General features: G+C 39.5%; 1 protein-coding gene across 1 annotated transcript in view; it reads left to right on the top strand.

Annotated features, from left to right (window-relative positions):
• Nucleotides 1-22,327, top strand: part of grid1a (glutamate receptor, ionotropic, delta 1a) — a gene marked incomplete at its 3' end in the record, with an annotated part of 218,741 nt that overhangs the window by 112,943 nt on the left and 83,471 nt on the right. The window contains exon 3 of the mRNA XM_080037081.1: nt 16,151-16,435. Coding sequence (XP_079893207.1) covers nt 16,151-16,435 — 285 coding nt within the window. The remainder of the gene's footprint in view (nt 1-16,150; nt 16,436-22,327) is intronic.

Below are 22,327 nucleotides of genomic sequence, written 5' to 3'. Positions count from 1 at the left end.
TACGTACATATTGAGCATCTACATTTTAATCACAGACAGACCATGTATGTTAGTTTAAAATCATTGTAAGTGTGCTGGTAGGCCTAACAAAAGTAGCTGTAACAGCCAGGCAAGATAGCAAACTAATTGTAACAGAGCGGAGAGGTGTGTGTGTATCTCCTACTATCTATGCTCCTGCTCTGACCGCAGCTGGGAGGGGCTGCTCGGGGCTGCTGCGCGAGGAGCGGGCTGCGTGTCAGTGCTCCCGCTGCTCGTTGAGAAGAGGTGATACTTGCTTTGGCGAAAAAAGTCACCAATAACACCAGAAAAAAAGCTAGATTTGTCGCTTGTCGCTGTTTTGAAAGAAAAAGTCACCAGGGGGGCTGAAAAGTCACTAAATATAGCGACAAAATCGCTTTGAGTTGGCAACACTGAGCACAGGACGAGGGCTATATAGGGCCAGCGGACGTCCTGCTGCTAGCGGCAGGCAGCCTAGGGGCAGAGGAAGGGGACGAGGTCGCGGTCGGAGAGGTCTTGATGTGATAGGGCAAGAAGACATGGCCCGTGTACTTTTTTTCGAGCTCTCTCCGTCTCCCTTTCAGCAGTTAACTTTTCAACATTCGTCTTTCCTCGTTTTTTTGCTGTCTTAGCGGTGTTAGTTGTCGGTATCCTGGGAATGGTAAATTGAGGGTTCGTTTGTGAAGACATTGCTACTCGCTGTCCGCCGTAGTAGCCTAGTACCAAACAGTAGGCTAGTGTCAGACTGCTAGGGTCGTGAACGCTCACGCAACTGACGCATCAACGTTGTTGCCAAGGTCCCACAGCCAATAAGAACGGAGAATCTGACCTCGCTCTGATTGGTCAAAATTAACATGAGCGGTGGCAATTTTGGGGGGCAGCACACAGAGGCAGGGGGGAGCAAAGTGATAAAAAAATATTTTCAGACCACTTCACCTACATATAGCTGAATGGCTATTATGACAGTTTTGCCAAATATTACAGTAAAAAAAACTCTCAACTGCAGCTTTAATTAGTATGTATACAAAGAACAGCTTGGACAGAAAGAAATATCTCAAGGTCATAGCCCATAGCTCTGTGTGCTATCATGTACTGCATGTACGGCTATACATTGCAATAATAATCAAGCATCTGTGATGTAGAAGTGACTGTGGAGTATGTATTCAGACCTGCTGTCAATTTGTAACGCTTAGGGTAGTTTATGTCACTAATTAGATTGAAAAAATTTATAATATCAGAATTGCAACATTGTGTAGTACAACAATTCACTTTTGCAGCCCATGACATTATACAAGATTAAAACATTATACGCTACACTGCTTACTCCACACAAAGTTAAAGTACAACCCTGTTTTTTTACCCAACCATTGTGAATATGCAGGCAAACACACACATCTACAAGAATCCATATATAGTTAACAACATGAATTTTTATGTTACCAGGGAGACGGTCCACCCCTGTTATAGACAGACAGTATGCACACCCATTCAAAGTTGAAAAGGGCATATGTAGAAAATGTTTTGGATGCCCATCTTTCCCATACTGGTGAAATGCAGTAAGTGCATGCAGGCTTTTACGTTTATAGATAACGTCAGTGCCAGCCCCTACAGGAGGGACACGCTTTCTTCCATTTCATGCATCATGAGCTTCCCTTCCACATTTAGTTTTTTCTCCACTCACTATTCATCTCTCAAAAGAGGAAATTAACAGAAACTAGAGTGCAGAACAAATAGAAGCACAGACTATTAGGAAATTGGATCTCTAATTCAAGAAGAGATTAGTGGTTTGCTATTAAGGATTTGATACAATAAGAACTGCTCAAAACTCTTGCTTGTGCTATATCCGAAGGTAACATTTTTTGCTGTGTTACATAGTTTTGGTACTTGGAACACACGTCAATCTCATCCTGGGATAACGATAGGCCAAAAATAAATGAATAAATAAATGAAAAGCCATTACAATTGCATGGGCAGTCTGTGTATAAAAAAGTATGTCATATGACACCTCTCCCAGTAGATAGTTAATTAACTTGGAAATTCCTGTTGTTTGGCAGCACAGTGCACAGTGTGTCACCTTGGCGTTTTTTAAGATGATCATTCCAAACTTTAAAATGGTGCTACTTTTTTCAAATTTATTTATTCATTTTTGTATGTTTGTGGCAAAGGAATGTGGTCCCTTAATGGATTTGATAATGGGGATCTGTCTTGTGACAGCAATTACTGCCTGAGTTTAATGTGCGCTCTCAAGGTAGTATGTTGACATTTTCAGCTTGGCTCATCCAAAGGCTTGGCTCGTCACGCATGCTGCTCCTGTGTGCCCAGCTTTCCAAGGATAATGAGCTCATTTGTTTTTCAGCAGGACAGTGCTAACGTGAAGAAGGGAGCAGATCTCTCGGGAAAAGTCTGTTCTTCCTCTTCAAAAGGAACAACCGTCCCCTTTTACGTGACGCACTATGGTTCTAAATGATAAAGTTTCAATCTTCAGTCCATTTTGTGTTTGGTTAGTTAAGTTTGTATCTCTTGATGTGGTTATTGAAAGCACATGATAATTATTAAGTGGAACAGGGTCATGTGTATTGGTAGCATAACAGCTTTTCACCAGCAAAGATCATGTTACAGAACAATAATATCATATCCTTGTGCTTTATTGATATAAGAACACAACATGCATGAATATTTTCATGTTTAAAGTGGAACTCAGTTATTGACAAGCTAAAGACATTCAGTTCAGTCATTTGAATCTACAGTGTGCACTTCAGACAGCAAATGGATGAAGGATAAGCTGTTGACTGGTGATCTCATTGTTTTTGTATTTAATTTTGTAACAACCACTATATGTGCATTTGATTTAATGACAAAGTTTTGTTGTAACCATAGATAGTATATCAAATGGATGTAGCATCCGGGCTGACCTCAGTTAATTCAACTGCAATCAATCGTCCTGCCAGATGCTCGTCGCCTTTTCAGATTTTTACTCTGCCTCATTTCCTCTTACCGAAAAAGGGTATTGATATGACGTCAGGGGGAGGGAGATACGCCCATCTAGCTGACGTATACCTCTGTAAATAGGTTTATCAATTATGTGAAACAGCCTATGAGATCAAGGGAGTCAATGAGATCGTGGTACCACCTCTTAGTGGCCACTCGGTGAACTACATTGTGTGTCACTTCCGCATTGGATGCTGATAGAACTCGCTGTGGTTGGGGCTTGGTTGTAACCTGGAATGTTCCAGTGCCCTTGATCAAAGGGCTCACAACACAGGTTGAATACAGATTACTTGTCTTCCTAGATTGAAGGAGGGAGAAACTTGGCATCTTCTGCATTATTAAATTCAATGCACAATCAATGCACAATTTACTTAAATAATTCCAAATGACCTATATAAGCTGATCACTCTAAGAGACAAAAAATTACTAAGAATGGGGAACAGGTTAAATAAAAAGTATTCTATCTGCATCACTGCTGTTTGTTTACTTTTGCCCACCCCATTACCCTCATTTAAAGACCTTACTGAGTTAATTGCGTTTTCATTAATGTTTAAAACATGGTGACTGCCTGGAGAGTTTACAGCACTGACTGAGAATACAAAATAATTGTAGATATTCATGATGTAAAATCTGACACTCAAAGTTTTCTCTGCAGAGTTTTAGACGTTAAGTGTTATGGAGATGCACATATATCATGATATAGATCAATATATGAAGGTAACGCCAAGATATGTAAAAATGCCCCAGTAGGGAAGGAAATTGCAAGCCGATGCTTTCGCTATAAGCAGTTTTGTTTTCACAACTTTCACATGACGTGATATATTATCGCCACCTACTGGCCTGGCATGATTATGTCAGTGTTTTGCTTTTTTAATTTAATTTTTTTGTAATGCACACTGACTGACCCAGAGAGTAAAACACTTGCTCTACTGCGGGGGTCCCTGATGATAATATGATTATAATATGTGTCAAATAAATGTCCAACCTTTGCAGGACTCACTCCTCAAAAGGATGAATGGGGATCCGATCAAGAGCAGTAGACCTTTAAAACTTCACCCAGCTAGACCACATGCTGTGATCCTGAAGTTGGTTTTCTGTGAGATTCTTTCTCTTGTTTTCTTTTCCGTGGCCTTGGTTTCAAGCATTTTTAGCACTGGGGGTCCTTCAAGGTAGTTCCTTACTCTCCAGTACCAGTGCCAAAAGCCACATTACACTACATTACAAAGGCCCTATGTATGACATTGCGTTGATATATTGCTCAACTCAGCAGAATAAATCAGGAACATAATAAGCTAAACCCATCAAGCTGATTTAACACTTAAGAAGGCTATTCCCCGCTATTAGTCAGGTCTCAGTTAATGGCTGTGATGGATTTGGATTCATTTCTCTGAAGTAGGGGAACACAGTATCTGTCATCATGCTTGCATATTTGGCCACATGTCCAGCTTTGTTCAGCCTGTAGGAGAAGGTGGCTTGTGTGCCAACAAGCGCCTCATATGGAGCTGGACAGTATTTGTAGTTGTGTGGCCAACATACCGTAGATCCAGTGGTTGACAATGCTTGCCTCACATACACAATTAAAATAACTAAATTAAATCTCATTGTAGTGCACTTGTAAGATAGCACTGTTTTCTAAGCAGCTGATACTAGTCTGCTACAGTTAACTTTCTTAAGCCTAAATGTACACCTTAGTGAACAAAATGTCATATGACATATCCAAGGAGCATAAATAATGCAGTGTAAGTCTTACGTTTTAACCAGCTTTGGTGTGAGGTTAAATTATTAACAGATACAAATGGCCTTTGTGAGAATTGGAAAAGGTGATGCACAGTCAAGGTTGAGTCAAAAGAAAAATGATTTAAAAAAAACTGTTTAGGAAAGGGGCAGGATTAGCTGGGGGAAGGCAAGAGGTAGATTTGAAGGGCTGTTTTAAAAGAAGAAATGGTGGGGGCAGCTTTGATGTGGGTTAGAAAAAAGTTCCACACAGAGAAAGCCCTATAGCCCCAGGTCCAACGTTTGGTCTTGGTTTGCAGGAGGTTAGCATTACTGGACCTGAAGGATCAGGATGGCACGTGGCGTGGTGATGGAGAAGATCTGAGAGGTAGAGCAGCAGAGCTTAAAGTTTTAGGGCCTTGAAAGTGGTGAATATATTTTTTAAGTTCACTTGTAGTCCATGAAGTTCAATTAACATGGGTGGGATATGTTATCTGGATAAGATACTGGTAAGAAGGCGGGCAGCAGAGTTGTGTATACTGTGGTTTATTGAGGACATGGTGGTGATGCCATGGAGGAGACTTTATGGAGAATGCAGTTATTAAGCCAGAGTGTAATAAAAGCATGTAATGTAAATGTGTTGCTGCAAAAGTGAAGTACAGTTTGGGTTGGAGGCAGGCAATGTTTTGAAGGTGGAATAATGCAGCTTTGGTAACATGCTTGGCATTGGGCAGGATGGATAGGGTGGGGTCTGCACTCTGATGTTATGGACTTTTGTAGAAAGGCTAATGAAGCAATTTAAATTGAGGAGGAAGTGTGTGGAATGCGTAAGAGACAATGACTAAGACTTCAGATGTGTTGCAATTGAGTTTTAGAAGTTCTGTTTGCATTTAGGTTGTAATGTCTGTCAGGCAGGTGGTGAGGGTGGAGAGGGTGGTGGCAGTGATGGCTTAGGATGAGCTGTAGAGAGCTGAGTGTCGTCAACATAGCAGTTGAATCAGAGGCTTTGACCGTGAAGGATCTATCCAAGTGGAAGAACATAGAGAATGAACAGGAGGGAGAGCACTGAGCAATGGGGGACACCAGGGGTAAAAGAGACTGTAGCTGATTTGCAGTTGTTCATCGAGATGAATTGGTGTGTGTGGGACAGGTATGATCAGAACCAGGAGAGGACAGTGCCAGTCGTGGATTATAGTTTTTCTGTATCCTTCTAAATATGTTCAATACGTTCCCAGTCCTTATTTTGTATTGGTCTTACTTGTTTGAAGATGTTGTGTTTGGCATAACATATTGTATTATTCTAGAAATAAATTGTCTTGCCTTCCTTGTGCTAAAAAAGAATTCCAACAGAAAAAAAACATCCTCTTCCTCCATAATATCTTACTTTTCTTCTGCCAAATGTAGAAAGAAAACTCAGTTCAACTTGACTTTTGATTGCTAGAGCAACAGCTGTGGTAGAATTCTCTGCCAAGGGTTGCCTAGTATTGATATCACAAGACCTAAGGCTCACTTAATCCTACAAATGAGCAAAACAACATCTCAGTGTGTAGCAGCTTCTAATGGTCCACTGTTGCTACTGAAACATTAGCCGCATTAGACAGATTGAGTTGACTTACACAGTGAGCAAAGGGTTTCCAAAGTAATTCAGAAAATGGGAGACGTCAATGGAGAACTATAAATCACTTAAATAGGTTATACTTCTGAGCCTCTTTATTCTGTTATCGCATAAACCCTATTTTAGACCTTTCAGTGAAGTGGAAGAACAAGGTGCTGAACAGGATATGTTGGAATTTAGACTGACCCTACATTGTATTTCCCGGTTGGCTCTGATTTTCAGTGATAATGCATAAGCCTGCTCGTGGCAACCATTGGCTTTGCTTATTTATTTTGTTGACCTGATCTTATCATTAATCCGCTCAGGAGTTGCAAAGTGATTTTACCTTTGCTTGTGAATAATTGATTTTTTCATCTGCTTGTGGGAGTAGCACGATCTTATATAATGTGTTTGAAAAAAAAACCATTGTATTTAATCCACCTTGTGTTCTAATGGTTTATAGCTGAAGCACAATGGGTGGAGGTGAGCATCCCTGAATGAACTCATGGTAATTCATTTTTTATCTTTTTAGCATGTTTAAAGTATATTTTTAAATGCCGATGGGCTCAGAAAGACAAGAGCAGGTTGTGTTAAGGAACATGCAGAATGAGATAAAGAGGACAAGTGATATGCAAACAGAGGGATCAGACGAGGAAAAAGAGATACATTGAGATATGTAGACAACGGGAAGGAGACGAGAAAACTACAGACACAGACACATGAAAAAAGACATCAGATATCAGAGCAAATGACACATTACCAAGAGTGAATGGAGATGTTTCATAATTCCAGCAGACAAGCAAACACCCAGCATGTCCCTGTTCCAATGGTGAATGAGTGATTATCCTATGACAATGCTTGCCAATATTTCTCGATAACACCATCCAAATCAACCATCAAAAAACCCAAACACGTGTTTGCAAATTGAGAACCAGGCCCCCCATTCACCTACTTCAACAGTCAGCACAGTGTTGCCAATGGAGTAACTTGCCTCACAAGGCATTGCGGCATGTTAATTGTACGAAGGCTAATCGGCCCCGTATTTGCAAAATAAATAAAATAAACAAACACACGCACTTCATTGTGTATGCAAAGGATTGTGTCAAGCACATTAGATTGACCACATTTTCCCTGGAAGGAACTGTGGCTGAGTTGATGAGACAACAAAGGACAGTCAAAGACACTTTGAACAAAGAGAGAGTGCAGAGATAACATAGAAACACAAAGAGGTAGAGATTAATTTAAATGGCTTAATTTAAATGAACGTAGAAAGAGAATTACATCTGTCTTCTTGTTGACGCTAAAAAGTTTATGAGCAATACACATACTCGTGCCACATGACAGCCAGCCATATCACAGTTTTGTTGTTGTTTCCTGTTTGGTGGCATTATTTTCAATGTCAGATTAGCAATCAGTAACTCTGCACTGTGCATCTGGTGTGTCTCGCTTATCTAAAAATGTGGATCTGCTTTTGTTTAGCTTTTTTTAACCTATATACCCTCATATAGAGTGGATTCTGCTGCATTAGGTCAAGCTCTTCTCCCAGGCTGCATAGATTTAGACTGTGGGCCCTTCCTGATCCCTCTAGTACCAGTAGTCGAAAAACTTTTCAGTGCATATGTTTCACAGGGCACAGCAGCTTTCTTCCTTTGTCTGGTCCAGTGTCAGAAATAATAAGAACCGGCATGTAGGCATAAAAGCACTACAAAACAAATAGGGTCTTATTGTTTGTCCGCACACCATTTTGAAGTCCAATGTACTCATATTCAATGTGTTTTGATTGCTTGCAGCTTCTAGAAAGAACACAAAGCAACAGCGTAATGTAAAGCCTCAGACCAGATAAACCACTAAACGCAGTCTTTGCTTTTGCAAGCTACAAAGCATCCACTGTATATGACTATTGTACACATTATTTAATTAGAGTTCAGACAAAGAAAGCAGCAGCCACTTCTTAAGTGAATTACTAATGCCTGTCTTGCAGGTCACATTAATGACCATAATACTTTTTTGTACTTTATGTGAAAACAAAATGCAAAAAGAGCCCTATTTTTGAAAATTGTTTGTGACGGTGACGACTCCTGTTCAGTTACATAAAGTTAAGATTTAGGATACCATGCCTTATAAGAGTCACAGGATTTAATGTAGCTGTAGCATGTCTTAAAACCCCTATAAAGACAGAAGCTATCACAGTGAATTATTTCCACTTTAGCGGAGCCATCTCAGCCATTAGAAATTCATAAAGTGCTTAAGTCAACAATATGTGGCTTTGCTGTGGAAATGAAGCCTTTGACTTCCGTGTTCTTGCTCTAGGAGAAAAGTCTATTTGATTTTTGAGAATAGAAAATAAGATAGTTCCGAAGCACAACTGTAGTTTTCAATCAATCCATTTTATGTGTTATGTGTAGTCATTTAATCTCCTTTTTATCCATCGATTATCATGTAATTTTCTGTTAGCGCATGTTTCTTGGCTTTGGTGTCTACCATACACAGGGGCATGCTCAGTAACATGTCTTTATTAGACAGAGGACAGCAGAAAGTTGACAAGAGATGACGGGAATGAGCTGGACTCAAGCCAGGGGCATTACAATTGCATTGCCAGCATCATAAACTATAAAGCTACCAGGATGTCCAGGTTCAGACAAATCCAACTGATTTCAGGAGGTGCAGGCTTTGGTGGTGTTTTATTGATTCAGATTGTAGTCTTGAGGTGTCTCTGTCCGCCCCTTTTGAGAATAAATAATTTGAATTGAATTCAAGCTTTATGTATTGCATTGGATTCTGCTGAACTGTACAGGTCATGTTGTTTCTGTATCCACTACCTGTATACCAATACTGTAAGAAGTTGATTTCTGCTATTCTACCCGTCAGTTGTGTAGGGTATAATTTAGGGCAGTTAAACACTCCTTCACAGTTCAGATGACCTGGGTGGTCTTAGCATCAATAGTATTGATGTGGATATGAACCCTTATCTTAGTCTGCCAGCAGGAGTGCAGGCATGGGGAAAGAGCCATGGGTGTTTATCTTCTCAAAAGAAGAAGGCGTGATAAGATTGAGTGCATGAATGACAGAGAGCAATGGAGAATATTCTTTTGTAAAGAGGGTCTGGAATCGCTCAATTGACAAACGTTAACTCACTTGAAGGCGGGTGTCTGTTGAAGTTTACAACTATTGGATCTGCCCAGTGCCGCTCTTGATCTGCCAACCAATCGCATAACGTTAGGTATTGACGTATGTCATGCGCCGGCTTCTGAGCCACTCCCTCTGTTCGCTGATTGGACTGGCAAAAATCTGGCCGGAGAAAACCGAAGAATATACAGCAGGCCCAGACTGACTACTGAAGGGAAATGAAAATTGAGTGGAAATACGTAGGCGGGCGGTGCCAGGCAAATCTTATTACAAAATCAGATCAGATCCACAAATAATGGATTGCGATCAATAATACCATGATTTGCGGAGAAATACCTTCCGCATTTGCCCCCGTTTTAGCATCATATCCACCGTTTTAGCATCATATCCACCGTTTTAGCATCATATCCACCGTTTTAGCATCATATCCACCGTTTTAGCATCATATCCACAATGACTTGACTGCACTAACACGCCCACAGTTTGCATGTATTTCCCTCTTAGCGCAAGCTTTGTGAATTTGACATTATCTTTTTCTCATATTTCAAAGGTTTAGCAGTGCAATCATTTTGTGGATTTGGCCTTAAAATATGGAACTAAACTTCGGTCCAGATGCCATGTTATACTGTTCTATCTCATTTCTCCCTTCTGTGTGGTGAAAAGCTATTATGCTGAGGGAAGCTGCACAATGGAAAAGTGGAAGGGCAGAATATGGATCACTCGATGCTTTTATGAGTCTTCCACCAGCTAAAACACACAAGGAAAATCCGCTGTTTGCCAGTTTTTCCTGCTGAATGCTTAACAATCATCCATGATCAATAGCAAACGGGTATCTCAATCTTAGAACTTGCTGTAAACAGTGATTTGTGTTGAAAAGAGGAGAGATTTCACACAGTGAATATTTGATGTAGATCTCTTTTTTTGTGCTATATTCATATTTGCTCCAACTTTTGAACAATATAAACTCAAGTTGATTCGTGAAGACAGCCTTTATGTGCAGTTTCATCATGGAAATAGTAAAATCAGTGAAGATTCACTGATTGGTTGTCCTTCAAACTCTTCCATTTGATCCCATTCTAATTTACATAATGAGGTATAACATCTACCATATCTCCTTGTTTCAAATTTTGAGGAAATAAGGGGGTGCTCACTGCTTATCTTTACTAAAATATCAGCAAAGCATTTTCCAAACAGTCTCTGACAATACAAAACAAACCTTGTATTCTTAATCACGTATTAAAAGACATCTCAATTAGATCTAAGATCAGAATTACACCATTGTCACTGCAGGGTAGAGGGGCGTTGACAGCATTGCAGCATTTATCTCAGTGATGACTCTCCCTTGTAAATCACAGGGGTTAAGTCACTGTTCAACAACAGGAGCATTAAGGCTACGGCTTCACAGTAAAAGCATTTCACTGGCTAAACATTAATAGCATTTCACTGGACAAACGTGAGTCGACTAACAGGAAAGTAGCCGCTCACAAAGCCCCTTCACTATCAGCATGTCTTCTGTTTTCACGAGTTCAATGCGGTGAAATAAGAGGACAGAAAGCTTGTAATTTACAATACTTGTAACCCCAAGCTTACACCAACCGCTTTATGAACGTTAATGGCATTAATTTTCGGTTACAGTAAGGTTTTATGCATGAAATTGTACCGGAAGAGCTATATACTAGGCTGTGTCACCGCTCACCGCTGACTATTGGCTTGGCATGCCTACTACACTGCTACTACAGCGATTTCGTCCCGTTTCCTCTGAAAACATGTGTACGAGTGAAGATGTCAGATAAATTGTGTCTGAACGGGGGTTTTTTTTTTTTAAACCAAAAACAGGAAAACTGTCACGTTTTCACCGTGTTATGTGCCCCTAACTCGGTCACTTACGTTCCTCTGAAGTTATAGCCTAGTGATAAATATAGCGATAATGGCAAAAAGAAGGCAGAATATTCTCAGGAAATAAGTGGTGCAGAGACGTTAATGGAAAAAAGGTTGTAGGGATTTATAACTGAGCATTTCGTTGTTTGTGTCTTTTTGCTGGTTATATTTGCATATATTTTGATGATATGATGTTATTTGTATTTATTTCCTATAATTTTGTATTCACACAGTGGCACAATATGTATTTGATTATTTTTGTTAATGGCACTGTATTGTAATTTTTGAATATTAAATATCAGAGTGTGCACTCTATTGATGGACTGTACATGTTTTTGGTTCAGATGGTAGCAGTTGTTTGCAGTAAATTGGTACTTAGTGTTCCAGCTCACCTATGCTGCTTAGTAAGGTCATGTTTGTTTTTAATGCAGTGATGAGTAGCTTGTACAAACTGAAGAAGCAGGTGTATCTTGAAGGTGAACATCAGATTAGCTTTATATCACAAAGGCTGTTTTTTTTCTATGTTTTACAACTGTACTACATTATGTAGTATTTAATTTAGACTTAAAATTACATTGACTATAAAAGTGTTCTTCATGTGCTCATGAAAAGTGTCACAAGGGCCACAAAGCTGTCCCTGAACGTCCCTGTATGAGGGTTTTAAAAATATGCAGTGATTAGATGAGAAAATGTGTCCAACTCCACTGAATTCATAACTATCGATCAACTGTACCATTAATGAGTAGAACATTACCACAATGGGTTTTATAGATTAGTAAATCTCAACAGTTGAAAGCAACAGTTGTTTGCATCCCCCCATTCCAACTCCCTTAATTATAGTAGACTTGTTGACTATTTTAAAGTCCACCATCCATACACAAAGTGTATGCATAAATAATTATAATGGATCAATGGTTTAAATATTTTTTTCATATGCATTATCCTGACGGAATGGAAGGTTATTCCTTTGGGGTGCTGTTATATGCTGACATTATCTGTCAGATAGCCAGCAGGAAATGAGTGATGGCCCCCACTCCACTTCTGGGGGAACATTTAATAGTCATTATTCCACCATTATCATCTTTGCCAATGACTGGAGCACTCCTGCCTCTTGTCAGTGCGCTGTCTGCTGTATAATGGGCCCGGGGTATCCATTAAGAAGCCAAAATGGCTGAAGGCACACTTAAGCCACAATGTGCTAAAAGTTGCTGTGAGACAGGGGAAGGGGCTTCTGTTAGAAAACACTATACTGTATTTATGTATGTATGTATGTATGTATGTATGTATGTATGTATGTATGTATGTATGTATGTATGTATGTATGTATGTATGTATGTATGTATGTATGTATGTATGTATGTATGTATGTATGTATGTATGTATGTATGTATTTTACTGTTTTTTAAAACAAATTAAAGTAAATATGTTCGAATTTCTTGAATTAGATCATGGTGGAACTAGTCAAATGCATTATAGTTTAAACATGGGTACAGCAGCTTCATATAATTGTGTCAGTTTTGATTTCAGTAAGTATGCCAAAATATCACAATGACTTTGGTTGTGATCGGTATAAGGGCTGCAAGGAACAATTATACTCATCATCAATTCATCAGTGTGATTACTTCTTTAGTTAATCAATTGTTTTGGTCTGTTAAATTTCATAGACCATTTGACATCATTATCAAAACTGTTGATGATAAATGTTCTGTTCTGTTTATAGATTCAGCTCTTATGTATTAATGTTAAAAATATTACATGAAGCATATTTGAACTGGAATGCTGTCAGCAATAAGCCCGTACCCTGTAATGGTTATTATAGTGAGTGGGTTGCATATCAGAAAAGTGAACCAGCTTCTCTCAGGAACAGAATTCCTCTGTTCGCGTATACATAGTTTATTGTTACCAACTGGCATTTTGTCAGTGTTAAAGCTTGCTCTATATTTGTATTACTGTCAATCACGAGCCCTCCTACTGAGCAGAGTATTAGCGTTTCCTGTTGTAGCAAGGACTATTTGCCAAGTGCTTTGTTGCAAATGTTGGCATTCGTGTAGCTTTATCTTTTTGTCTTGCTCTCTAACATGTTGCGCTTTTCCACTACATGGTAATGGCTCTACTATACTCGCTTATGGGACTAGGTCCTTTTCTGGAGGTGGTTTTCCAACATAGTGCTAGCACCCTATTCCGTGTAGCTGGCCGTAATAGCAATGTTGGCGGCTAACTGAGTTTGTACTCTGTCTTCATCAGGGCTATTTTTGCACATTTTGTTATTGGATAAAGTAAAGTTTTGTCCTTTACCACCGAGAGAAACATGTTGTATCATAGACGGCTGCCTTATAGTTTTATTAATTTTTTTAAAGTGCAATTAACCAACATGCTTGTGTGCACCGCATTCCCTTCGGCAAGCCACTGGTGGAGTCTCTCATTGTGGGTGCCCCCGTCCAGCTCATGCTGGATTTTCTCGTCGGCCACCAATGTGAAGAACAGCTTTACCTTGTCCAGCGATAACGGAGTTGTTGTCCGCGATGCAAGTTTTAAAGTTTTAGAATAAAAAAATGGAGTAGAGTAAAACTGCTACCATTATGTTGAGAACGCACACACACGCACACACACACACCCCTCTCTGGAGAAGAACATAGTCTGTCTTGTACTTTCCTTAAGCATTCATGCAGAAGCTGCAAATCATTGGTCTTGAACTTGTTCCCTCCATGTTGCAAACTTTTCCTGGTTTTACTCCAACTGGAATAACTTTGGTGCATCTCCCTTTAACGGCGGCGGTCTGACTTTCCTACATCCCCGCTCATCCCCAGTATGTTATTTGGTTCCCCCTGTGCTCATGATTTACAGAGTTTTAATGTAGTCCTGTGCTTGCAGTCAGCAAATGAAAACGTCATTTGTCACATTAATAGTCCTCCCCCTCTGCCATACATTCACACACGTACACATCCCTTTCCTAGTATGGCTCCGTTCAGCATCCCCCTCTTATCACTCTTCCCATTCTCCCCCTCCTCCCCCCTCATTCAGCTCACAGCCTACCCCTAATGCCTCTCCTCCAAACCACTCCGTTTTCTCCCCCTCCCCTTCACACTTCCTCTGGTATCATGGATTTAACTTGATGGTATCTTACCTGTGTTTGGCAGTTTTTTTGTATGTGCTTCTTAAATTGCACAATATCAATATTTGTGGATAAAATATGGTGTGTTGATCGTTGCTTTATTTCACAGAAGTAGACTGTATCATTAAGTAGTATTAAAAAAAAAAGCAGTCAGGGAACATTGAATTGCTGTTTTGTGCGATATGTTCATCTTTTTAGGCTGAAATTACAAAAGTCCTCTGTTCCACATGCAACATAAGACCATCCCTGTATTAGTGATTATGCAACTCATTACAAAGATAGCGCGTCAAATGAAATGCAAATCCAATATTATTTATGCTTTGCATTCGGATTAACATCACTTTCTCTTTCCTGCTAATTGTCTTTTTTCTGTGTTTATAATAATAAATGTTGCTCTATGGTTTGTTTACTACACAAAAAGGATAGGCAGGGTCAACAGCAATGCATGTGTGATTTTCTTTCAGAAACATGAATACAATAAAAGCTGACGTTTCAAGTTCGAAAGTAGTGTTTTAGAATAAAGCTGGTATGAAAATTATCTGATGCACAGTTATTATTTCGAAATAGGTTAGAACTTTTGGTTATCTGTTTTTCAGAAGATGAATGTTGAAGCACTTGAAAATCCGCTGTAGCCTATAACAAAAAATACAATACAAAATAGTTCACAAGCTTTATTTTACCTTAACAGAACTCAATACTGCATTGATTTTAGATGCAAGAAATTGTGTTGAAAATTAAATTGTCTTGGATAGTCTTGACAGTGCTATTAAAGAAACCTCAGCTTTCTTTTGTATGCACTGAATTCATTGTCATTGGATTGGATTGAAAGAACCATCTTCACTGATCGCCTGCCAGATCATTTGCAAAGCAAATAATGAATGGCCAATAACTTTAATCACTGCAACTTCAAGTCAATTGTTATTAAATATTTACTACCACTTAGAGTAAACAGCTTTTATCTGCAAATTCAGAGGTATTAATAGTGTGTAGAATATAGCATTTATTTAAAACATATTTGGCATGTGGTCCCAGCAGACATGTTGACCTGCCCAAAGAGGATCCAAAACAAAGTACATATGTAAATAAGTATGTAGGGACTTTAAGACTAGACAGTCTCCACAAGCATGTCTATGGCCTAAATCTGTGCTGGTTTACAGATGTTCCACTATATTGTAGGCCTACAAGAAAGAGAGAGAAAGAGTGTGAAGGGTGTGGGACAATATTAAATGCAAGACATTATTTTGTGTATAACTTCCTATATAGCAAAATTGTTCCTGAGTTGTATTTTTGACTGTTTATCCTCACTCAGTCACTGTTCTGTGCTTTTTCTGAGAACCGACCCGACACCTGTAACTCTTTAATCGGCTGTTTTCAATTGACTGTTACTTTTCAGGAGGCATTTTCGCTTTGATCAGTCTCTCTCTCTCACACACACACACACACACACACACACACACACACACTGAATCTATCCTCTACACATTATAATACAACTTCAGTACCAACGTCAGTGTTCTCAACTGCAGAGGCTCAGACATAATCCTAAGTAGGATACAAAAAGAACCATGTGGAATTCTGAAGCGCAGCTGATCACACTTTCTTGAATTATGTACGGCATTCTTATAAGAAGAAGATTCTGATTAGCTTTTTTTATTACCTTGTCATGCCCTTTTCCTTTCCTTTCACAAGTCCTTCTCTGCTCCTTTGGCTTCATCCTCCATGTTTTTCTTTCCCCTGTGCAGCATGTGAGTTGATGAACCAGGGGATCCTCGCTCTGGTCACGTCCACGGGCTGCGCAGCTGCGAGTGCCCTGCAGTCTCTGACGGATGCCATGCACATCCCCCACATCTTCATCCAGAAAAATGGGGACGGTTCGCCCCGCGCTGCCTGCCAGCTCAACCCCAGCCCGGACGGAGAGAGCTACACCTTGGCCGCACGTCCACCTGTCCGCATCAATGAAGTCCTGCTCACCCTGGTCTCAGAACTGCACTGGCAGAAGTTCATCATCTTCTACGAGAGCGACTACGGTGAGTTGAGATGGATGAGAGCGCAGTTTCAGGTCCAAATATCCTATAAACATGGCATTTGTATGTAAAAATGATCTCAGCTCGGTCATTTAAATGCAAATGCTCCCAAACTATCTCCGGTGTCAGGGGGAGATCAGACTGCTGCTGAAGTAAAGTCCTATTATCACTGAGAAGTCATATGCTGAAAAGAATCCTTTGAGTTGGAAATTAGATGACAGAACATCAGCACTCCAACTCTCAAAAACACCCACATGCTGTGCATGCACAATGCTAAAAAAAATCAATCAAAGGTCAGTACTGAATATATGGGGGAAAACAAGATCTCATAGCTGCATTCATCATTAGTAGCATCCTCTTGAAGAGACAAGGCTGCGGCCTAATTGGCTCATTTGTGGCATCAGAGAATGGTGTGTCCCAACAGTAGGCTATTGTACTCTTTCTGTCTCATTATTCTCACCACAACGTCCCTGTGGACAAGACCTTTCTTGACCTATATTTGGCAAAAATGCAAAGGACTCGATGGAGGAGTGATTGGCAAGGCAGCACAAGGGCAGAATGATGAAAATAATTTATTGCTGACTGGGCATTCCTCAGATGTTACTTTGCCACTGCTGGCTAATCTTTTTACTACTTGGAAGACTGCAATCTAGTGAGGGGTGTAAATCTGTTTTATTTTTACAGTAGGCTACAGTAGAAGCTACCATTGATATAGTGTAATAGTATAGCATTGCCCTGGAGAGAATACAGTCATCAACGACCCATAATACAAATGTCCAACTTTCACACTCCTCCATGTCGTGACATGCTGTTTCACTGCTATAGAGATCTGTTCTTGGATTTATCTCTGACATTTACACATTTTGTGGAAAATGCATTCTCAGCATTGAGGTTGGATCGATCCAAATCCCACAATCCCACGGAACAGCAGCGGTCTGTCTGTTTTTTCTGTATGATTAGCTACCTAGCTAGCTCTCTGTCTTGCTATTACCACTTTACCACCAAAAGTCCCAGGAACGTATAGGTCAAGGAACTCCTGTGTTGTTTGTGTTTCCACCGCGGCCTGAAGCCCTGGGGAGGTCTATGCATAGCAGGATGATGATTTATGGAAAAGCAGTAGAAGTGTCTGCAATGCACGTCATTTTATAATACATTTAATTAATCTTGAGTTAAGACAGAAGAAAAATAAAAGGCGAGACTCCTGAGCTGGAATGTTGCCTTGATGCCAATGTGTACTGTGTGGCTGCTCCATAGACTGTGTATAATAGACTCCTGTATTCTGTTAACACAGGCACAGAGAAACAAGGCAGACACAACACGTATACAGAAGCAATAAAGAATAATAATAAAAAAAAACGTCCATGCCCTTTGAAAAGACGCAATTCATTGTGGAGCGGTTGAGTAGGAAAAGTATCCAATCGATCCATACACAATATCTCCCCGGAAGTTAGTACTCATCTGGGCATTTTTCGCCTACACAGACTCGCATATACAACTGTCACATACTCAAATTGACATCAAAATTAGTATGAGTAGGACGTCTCTACTGTGTGTCTTACTAGATCTCTGTCTGTCTGTCTGACTAACTTGCTACCTATTTGTCTGACTAGCAAGCTGTCTGTCTAACTCAATAGCTAGCTTTCATACTGTCTGTTTTTCCATCATCCACCTATCTGCATTCAGAGGAATTATTAAGCACTTTTTCCCTGTGCAATAAAAGTTCATTCATTGATTTATATCCTATCGCCATCTTTATGTATAACATATCGCCCCAGCACAATGCACTATAGCCATAAATTGCAAGTCCTGTGAGAGGGAACCTATGTCTAATGCATGGAGGCTCAGTTTAACGAGGCAGTGCTGGACAGAAATAATGGATGGGAAAACTAGTTCTTACCAAATAGCCGTTTTTAAGGCCGCTAAATTAGGTGCCACAAAGTCGACACCATTGACATCTGCGCTTGTGTTACACTGTTTAACTCAACACTTGTTTAATTAGGGAATGTAGCGGCTAATTAGAATCCTCATCACCCAACGGTCAAAATACCCGTGGTGCCGGCCTTGAAGCAGTAATACTGTGACCCACACCACTGCCTAGAGAAAAGCACTTTCTGATAATCTGTGTTGGCGCAGAAAGTGAAAGTTGAATTGGAGCCTGCGACGGGAGAAATGGCTGCAGCAGTTAAATCACAGTTTTACTCACAATGTGTGTGTGTGTGTGTGTGTGTGTGTGTGTGTGTGTGTGTGTGTGTGTGTGTGTGTGTGTGTGTGTGTGTGTGTGTGTGTGTGTGTGTGTGTGTGTGTGTGTGTGTGTGTGTGTGTGTGTGTGTGTGTGTGTGTGTGTGTGTGTGTGTGTGTGTGGTGGTACATTTTGTTTAAAAAAAATACAAGCTACAAAATATGAGGTTCAACAAACAGCGCTGCACACCTACACCACTACTTTCAGCTTGTCTGGCTGATTAGGCTTCTTTTCCCTTTTTATTTTGTTGTTGAATATACTGTGGATCTGCTCAGGTAGACACAGTCCTATACCCCATAGAGAAAAATAAATGCACCAGGGAGAGAGAGGGAGATGTCAGTCAAACACAGTGTGTACACACTCACAAAGTCACACAGAAGAGAGGTCTAATTAAAAGAAGTGGAAAATATCTTTGTATACGTTACACATTGGTGAATATGAATTTTAGACTTGAGCATGGATTTTTTTAAGGAACAGGGTTAAAGGGCTACTAGTTATAAAAGGAACCCACTGACACAAAACTAATTAAATAAGGCTCCCTTGTATAAAGTGAAGGTAGCCTTTCAATTAGTATTGAGACAAATTGTCAAAATGCCAAATCAACATAGTAACAAAGTCATATTTTAAAGAAGTATAGTAAGAGAGAAATGCAAGAATTAGACAATTCATGACAAGAATTAGAAAAAAGGAAAAGTTGCTCCACTGTAATTAGTTTTTCAGAGGAATACTCTCTTGACAGCTGCAGCTTATTCAACACATCACACCAATTCTCCTGTTTGTGCATACGCTCCTAGTGTGTCAGTACCTACAATCCAGTTTATTGTCTATGATTATTTTAGTGGCTTCACACCAAAAACAATGTACACCTTTGAGACACTTGCAGTTCATCTGGTAGTGGTCTGCCAACTGTCTCAATCTAAACACAATGATGCAGCTTTTCATAACAATGCCAAACATGTACTCGGACTAACTTTAAAGCCCTTCAAAAAAATCAGTTATGCACTTCCATTGACAAACTTTTAGCAGCCACACTGTTGGGATTAAATCCTGAGCTATGGCTCATGTTTCCCTTAAGCTAATAAATGAGTTGACATTGTTTTAATTCCTGCTTGAAGTGTCTTGTGTTTGTGTCTTATCAAGTCAATTACTTTGAATTGCCTGCTGGTTGCCTAAAATCCACTTAATATATACTAGACATATTATTAGGCTTTATAAAAAAAGAATACAAATTCCCTTTTTGGTTGGCAGATAAGTCTAAAGCATTATCTGGCCACCAATTAAATCAAATTCACAAGTCAATTATTGCCCGTGAATCATGAGGAGAATGTTGAAAGACATTAAAATCTACTTGATGTCCGTGATACATTTCTCCAATCAGATTTGTGTTTAGTAGTTTGCTTTTCTTTGGTTTAAAAGGAATCAGAACACTTTACTTTAGTCTCTGTTCCTATTGGTTACTTCCATCCCCTTTCCCATCATTGCTAATGACTCAGAAATTCAGAGATACATTTTGAAAATCACCCCGCTTCAAACACATGCTGTCAGATCTGTGATAATCAAACAGGGCCAATGAGGTTGTGTCACCTCACTCAAAGCACAGGAGCTCAGATCAGGATCTCAGTGTGATCTTGTCAAAGCCTTCCTCTGTTCTCTCTTCATTTCTCTGTCTATATTTAGCATGAAAAAGGCAGGACACTGTGACATCCCCTTCGCCAGGAGTGTTCCTTTCAAGATATTTTCTCACATTCTTAATCCATCTCCATGTGTGATGCAGACACTTTTGGTTGCAGTTTGTAATTATGTTCTTCGTCATGTGAATGTATTACTCATAGAGCAGACACAAGTGATTCATTTGTTTCAGTGAGAGATGCAACTAATGGTTAGTTTCATTTGATGATTCATATCTCCATGAAATGTTTCATCATAAAATAGTTGGTGAAAAAATTGCCGAAGTGCCATGTGACATATTTTAAGGGCTTGTTTTGTCAGACCAGCTTAAAACAATCACGTAAGACTAAGAAAACCAGAGAAAAATAGAATTTGACAATGTGGAGCCAGTAGATTTCTAGTATTTCTGTTTAAAAAATTACAGAGAAAATATAATATTCTGTTGACTAACTATCATAAAACAAAATTGAAAGACCAAAAGTACTTAGCTGCTTGCCCACCACCATACGTTATATGAATATAAGAAAATGTAATTATCATATTGTGAGCTGCTCTACAATGATCAAAATCCTTGTTTGTCGCAATCCTAAAACTGCTCTCAAGTTTGATTACAAGCGATGGCAAAGGGAATCTTTTTTATAGGTATCCCATCCCAATAGAGAAAATTACTATGTCTATATTTAAGTAAGACACTTATCCTGAGTTATCAACCGCAGTGCAGAACACCTGTTATTACCATAATGTATCATTACACTACAGACATGGCTGTAGTATAATGTTTTATTTCGAACATTATAATAACAGGGTACATTGAGTTTTTTACTGTGATACTTCCATCAATAGTCTATACCTATATACAAAATGAGAGAATAAAACCTATGGCTCATTGGCTGATGCACTGAAAATAAGACGGTGAGACATTACTTTACCCATTAAATGGCAGTTACAGTAACATTTAGGATTGTACAATCTGGTCAGCACTTCCAAGAAATAAATTTTTCCCCCTCAGCCATAATCAAATGTGCTGATTGACTGTGACTGTGACAAGGCCCCATGCTGAACCATGCCCAGTCTGTGTATCTCCATCTACTGAACTGTATTTTTTTTTTATTCCCGGTAAAGGGTTTTTACTGGGAGTTTTTTCTCAGCCGAGCTGAGGGTGTAAGGGCAGGGTGTCATATTGTATCATATTGTATCATATATCATATTGTATGAAATGTAAAGCCCACTGAGACAAATGTATTTGTGATTTTGGGCTATACAAATAAAACTGATTTGATTTGATTTGATTTGATTTATAATATAACTGGAATATGGGATATATTTATATTTTTTATTCTTTCTGAGATTAGAAATAGCATATTCCTCAATTATTATTATAGATATTAAACCCCTCCCAATTACCTAAATGAACAGACCGTCAGACTGATTCCAACATATTGGGAAAATATATTTTCATTTACAAATCCATTATCAGAAGCCTGACTGCAGCTCCGAAGCCATCTTAATCAAACAAGTGAAGCAGAAGAGAACTTTGTGTGATGGCCTTCCTAGATGTGGTGTGATGGGACTTATTGGCTGTATTTCGCTTGGCTGCTGTTTCATCAATTTGCGAATGGTGCATTAGTCTATAAAGGCAGATGTTAAAGACGATATTGCCCCAGACATGTTGCCCCAGGCATCTCACTGTAGCGTTACATACAATGCATTGTCCTAACCCTCATTATCGATATTACACGTATCCAGACAATTCTTATTATAATCTTCTACTCCTTTGTTCTTGGTTGGTGAGAGCAACACTAGGCTCTGCACTAGAAGTGTGTGGGGTGAGAAATGTGTTTTTATTTCAGCTTATACCACTGGCTTCCCTGACCTTAAGGGCAAGGTTTAGCTCTGTGTAATGAAGTGTGTCAGTGAAGCTGATTCATTTCATCTTCCACCAATGCATCTGTTGTGTGAAAGGCATATTATGTGAACAGTTTCTAAGG

This window comes from Ammodytes marinus, assembly GCF_949987685.1.
Source record: "Ammodytes marinus genome assembly, chromosome: 11".
NCBI lineage: Eukaryota > Metazoa > Chordata > Actinopteri > Uranoscopiformes > Ammodytidae > Ammodytes > Ammodytes marinus.
This window is presented reverse-complemented; position numbering and strand designations above follow the sequence as displayed.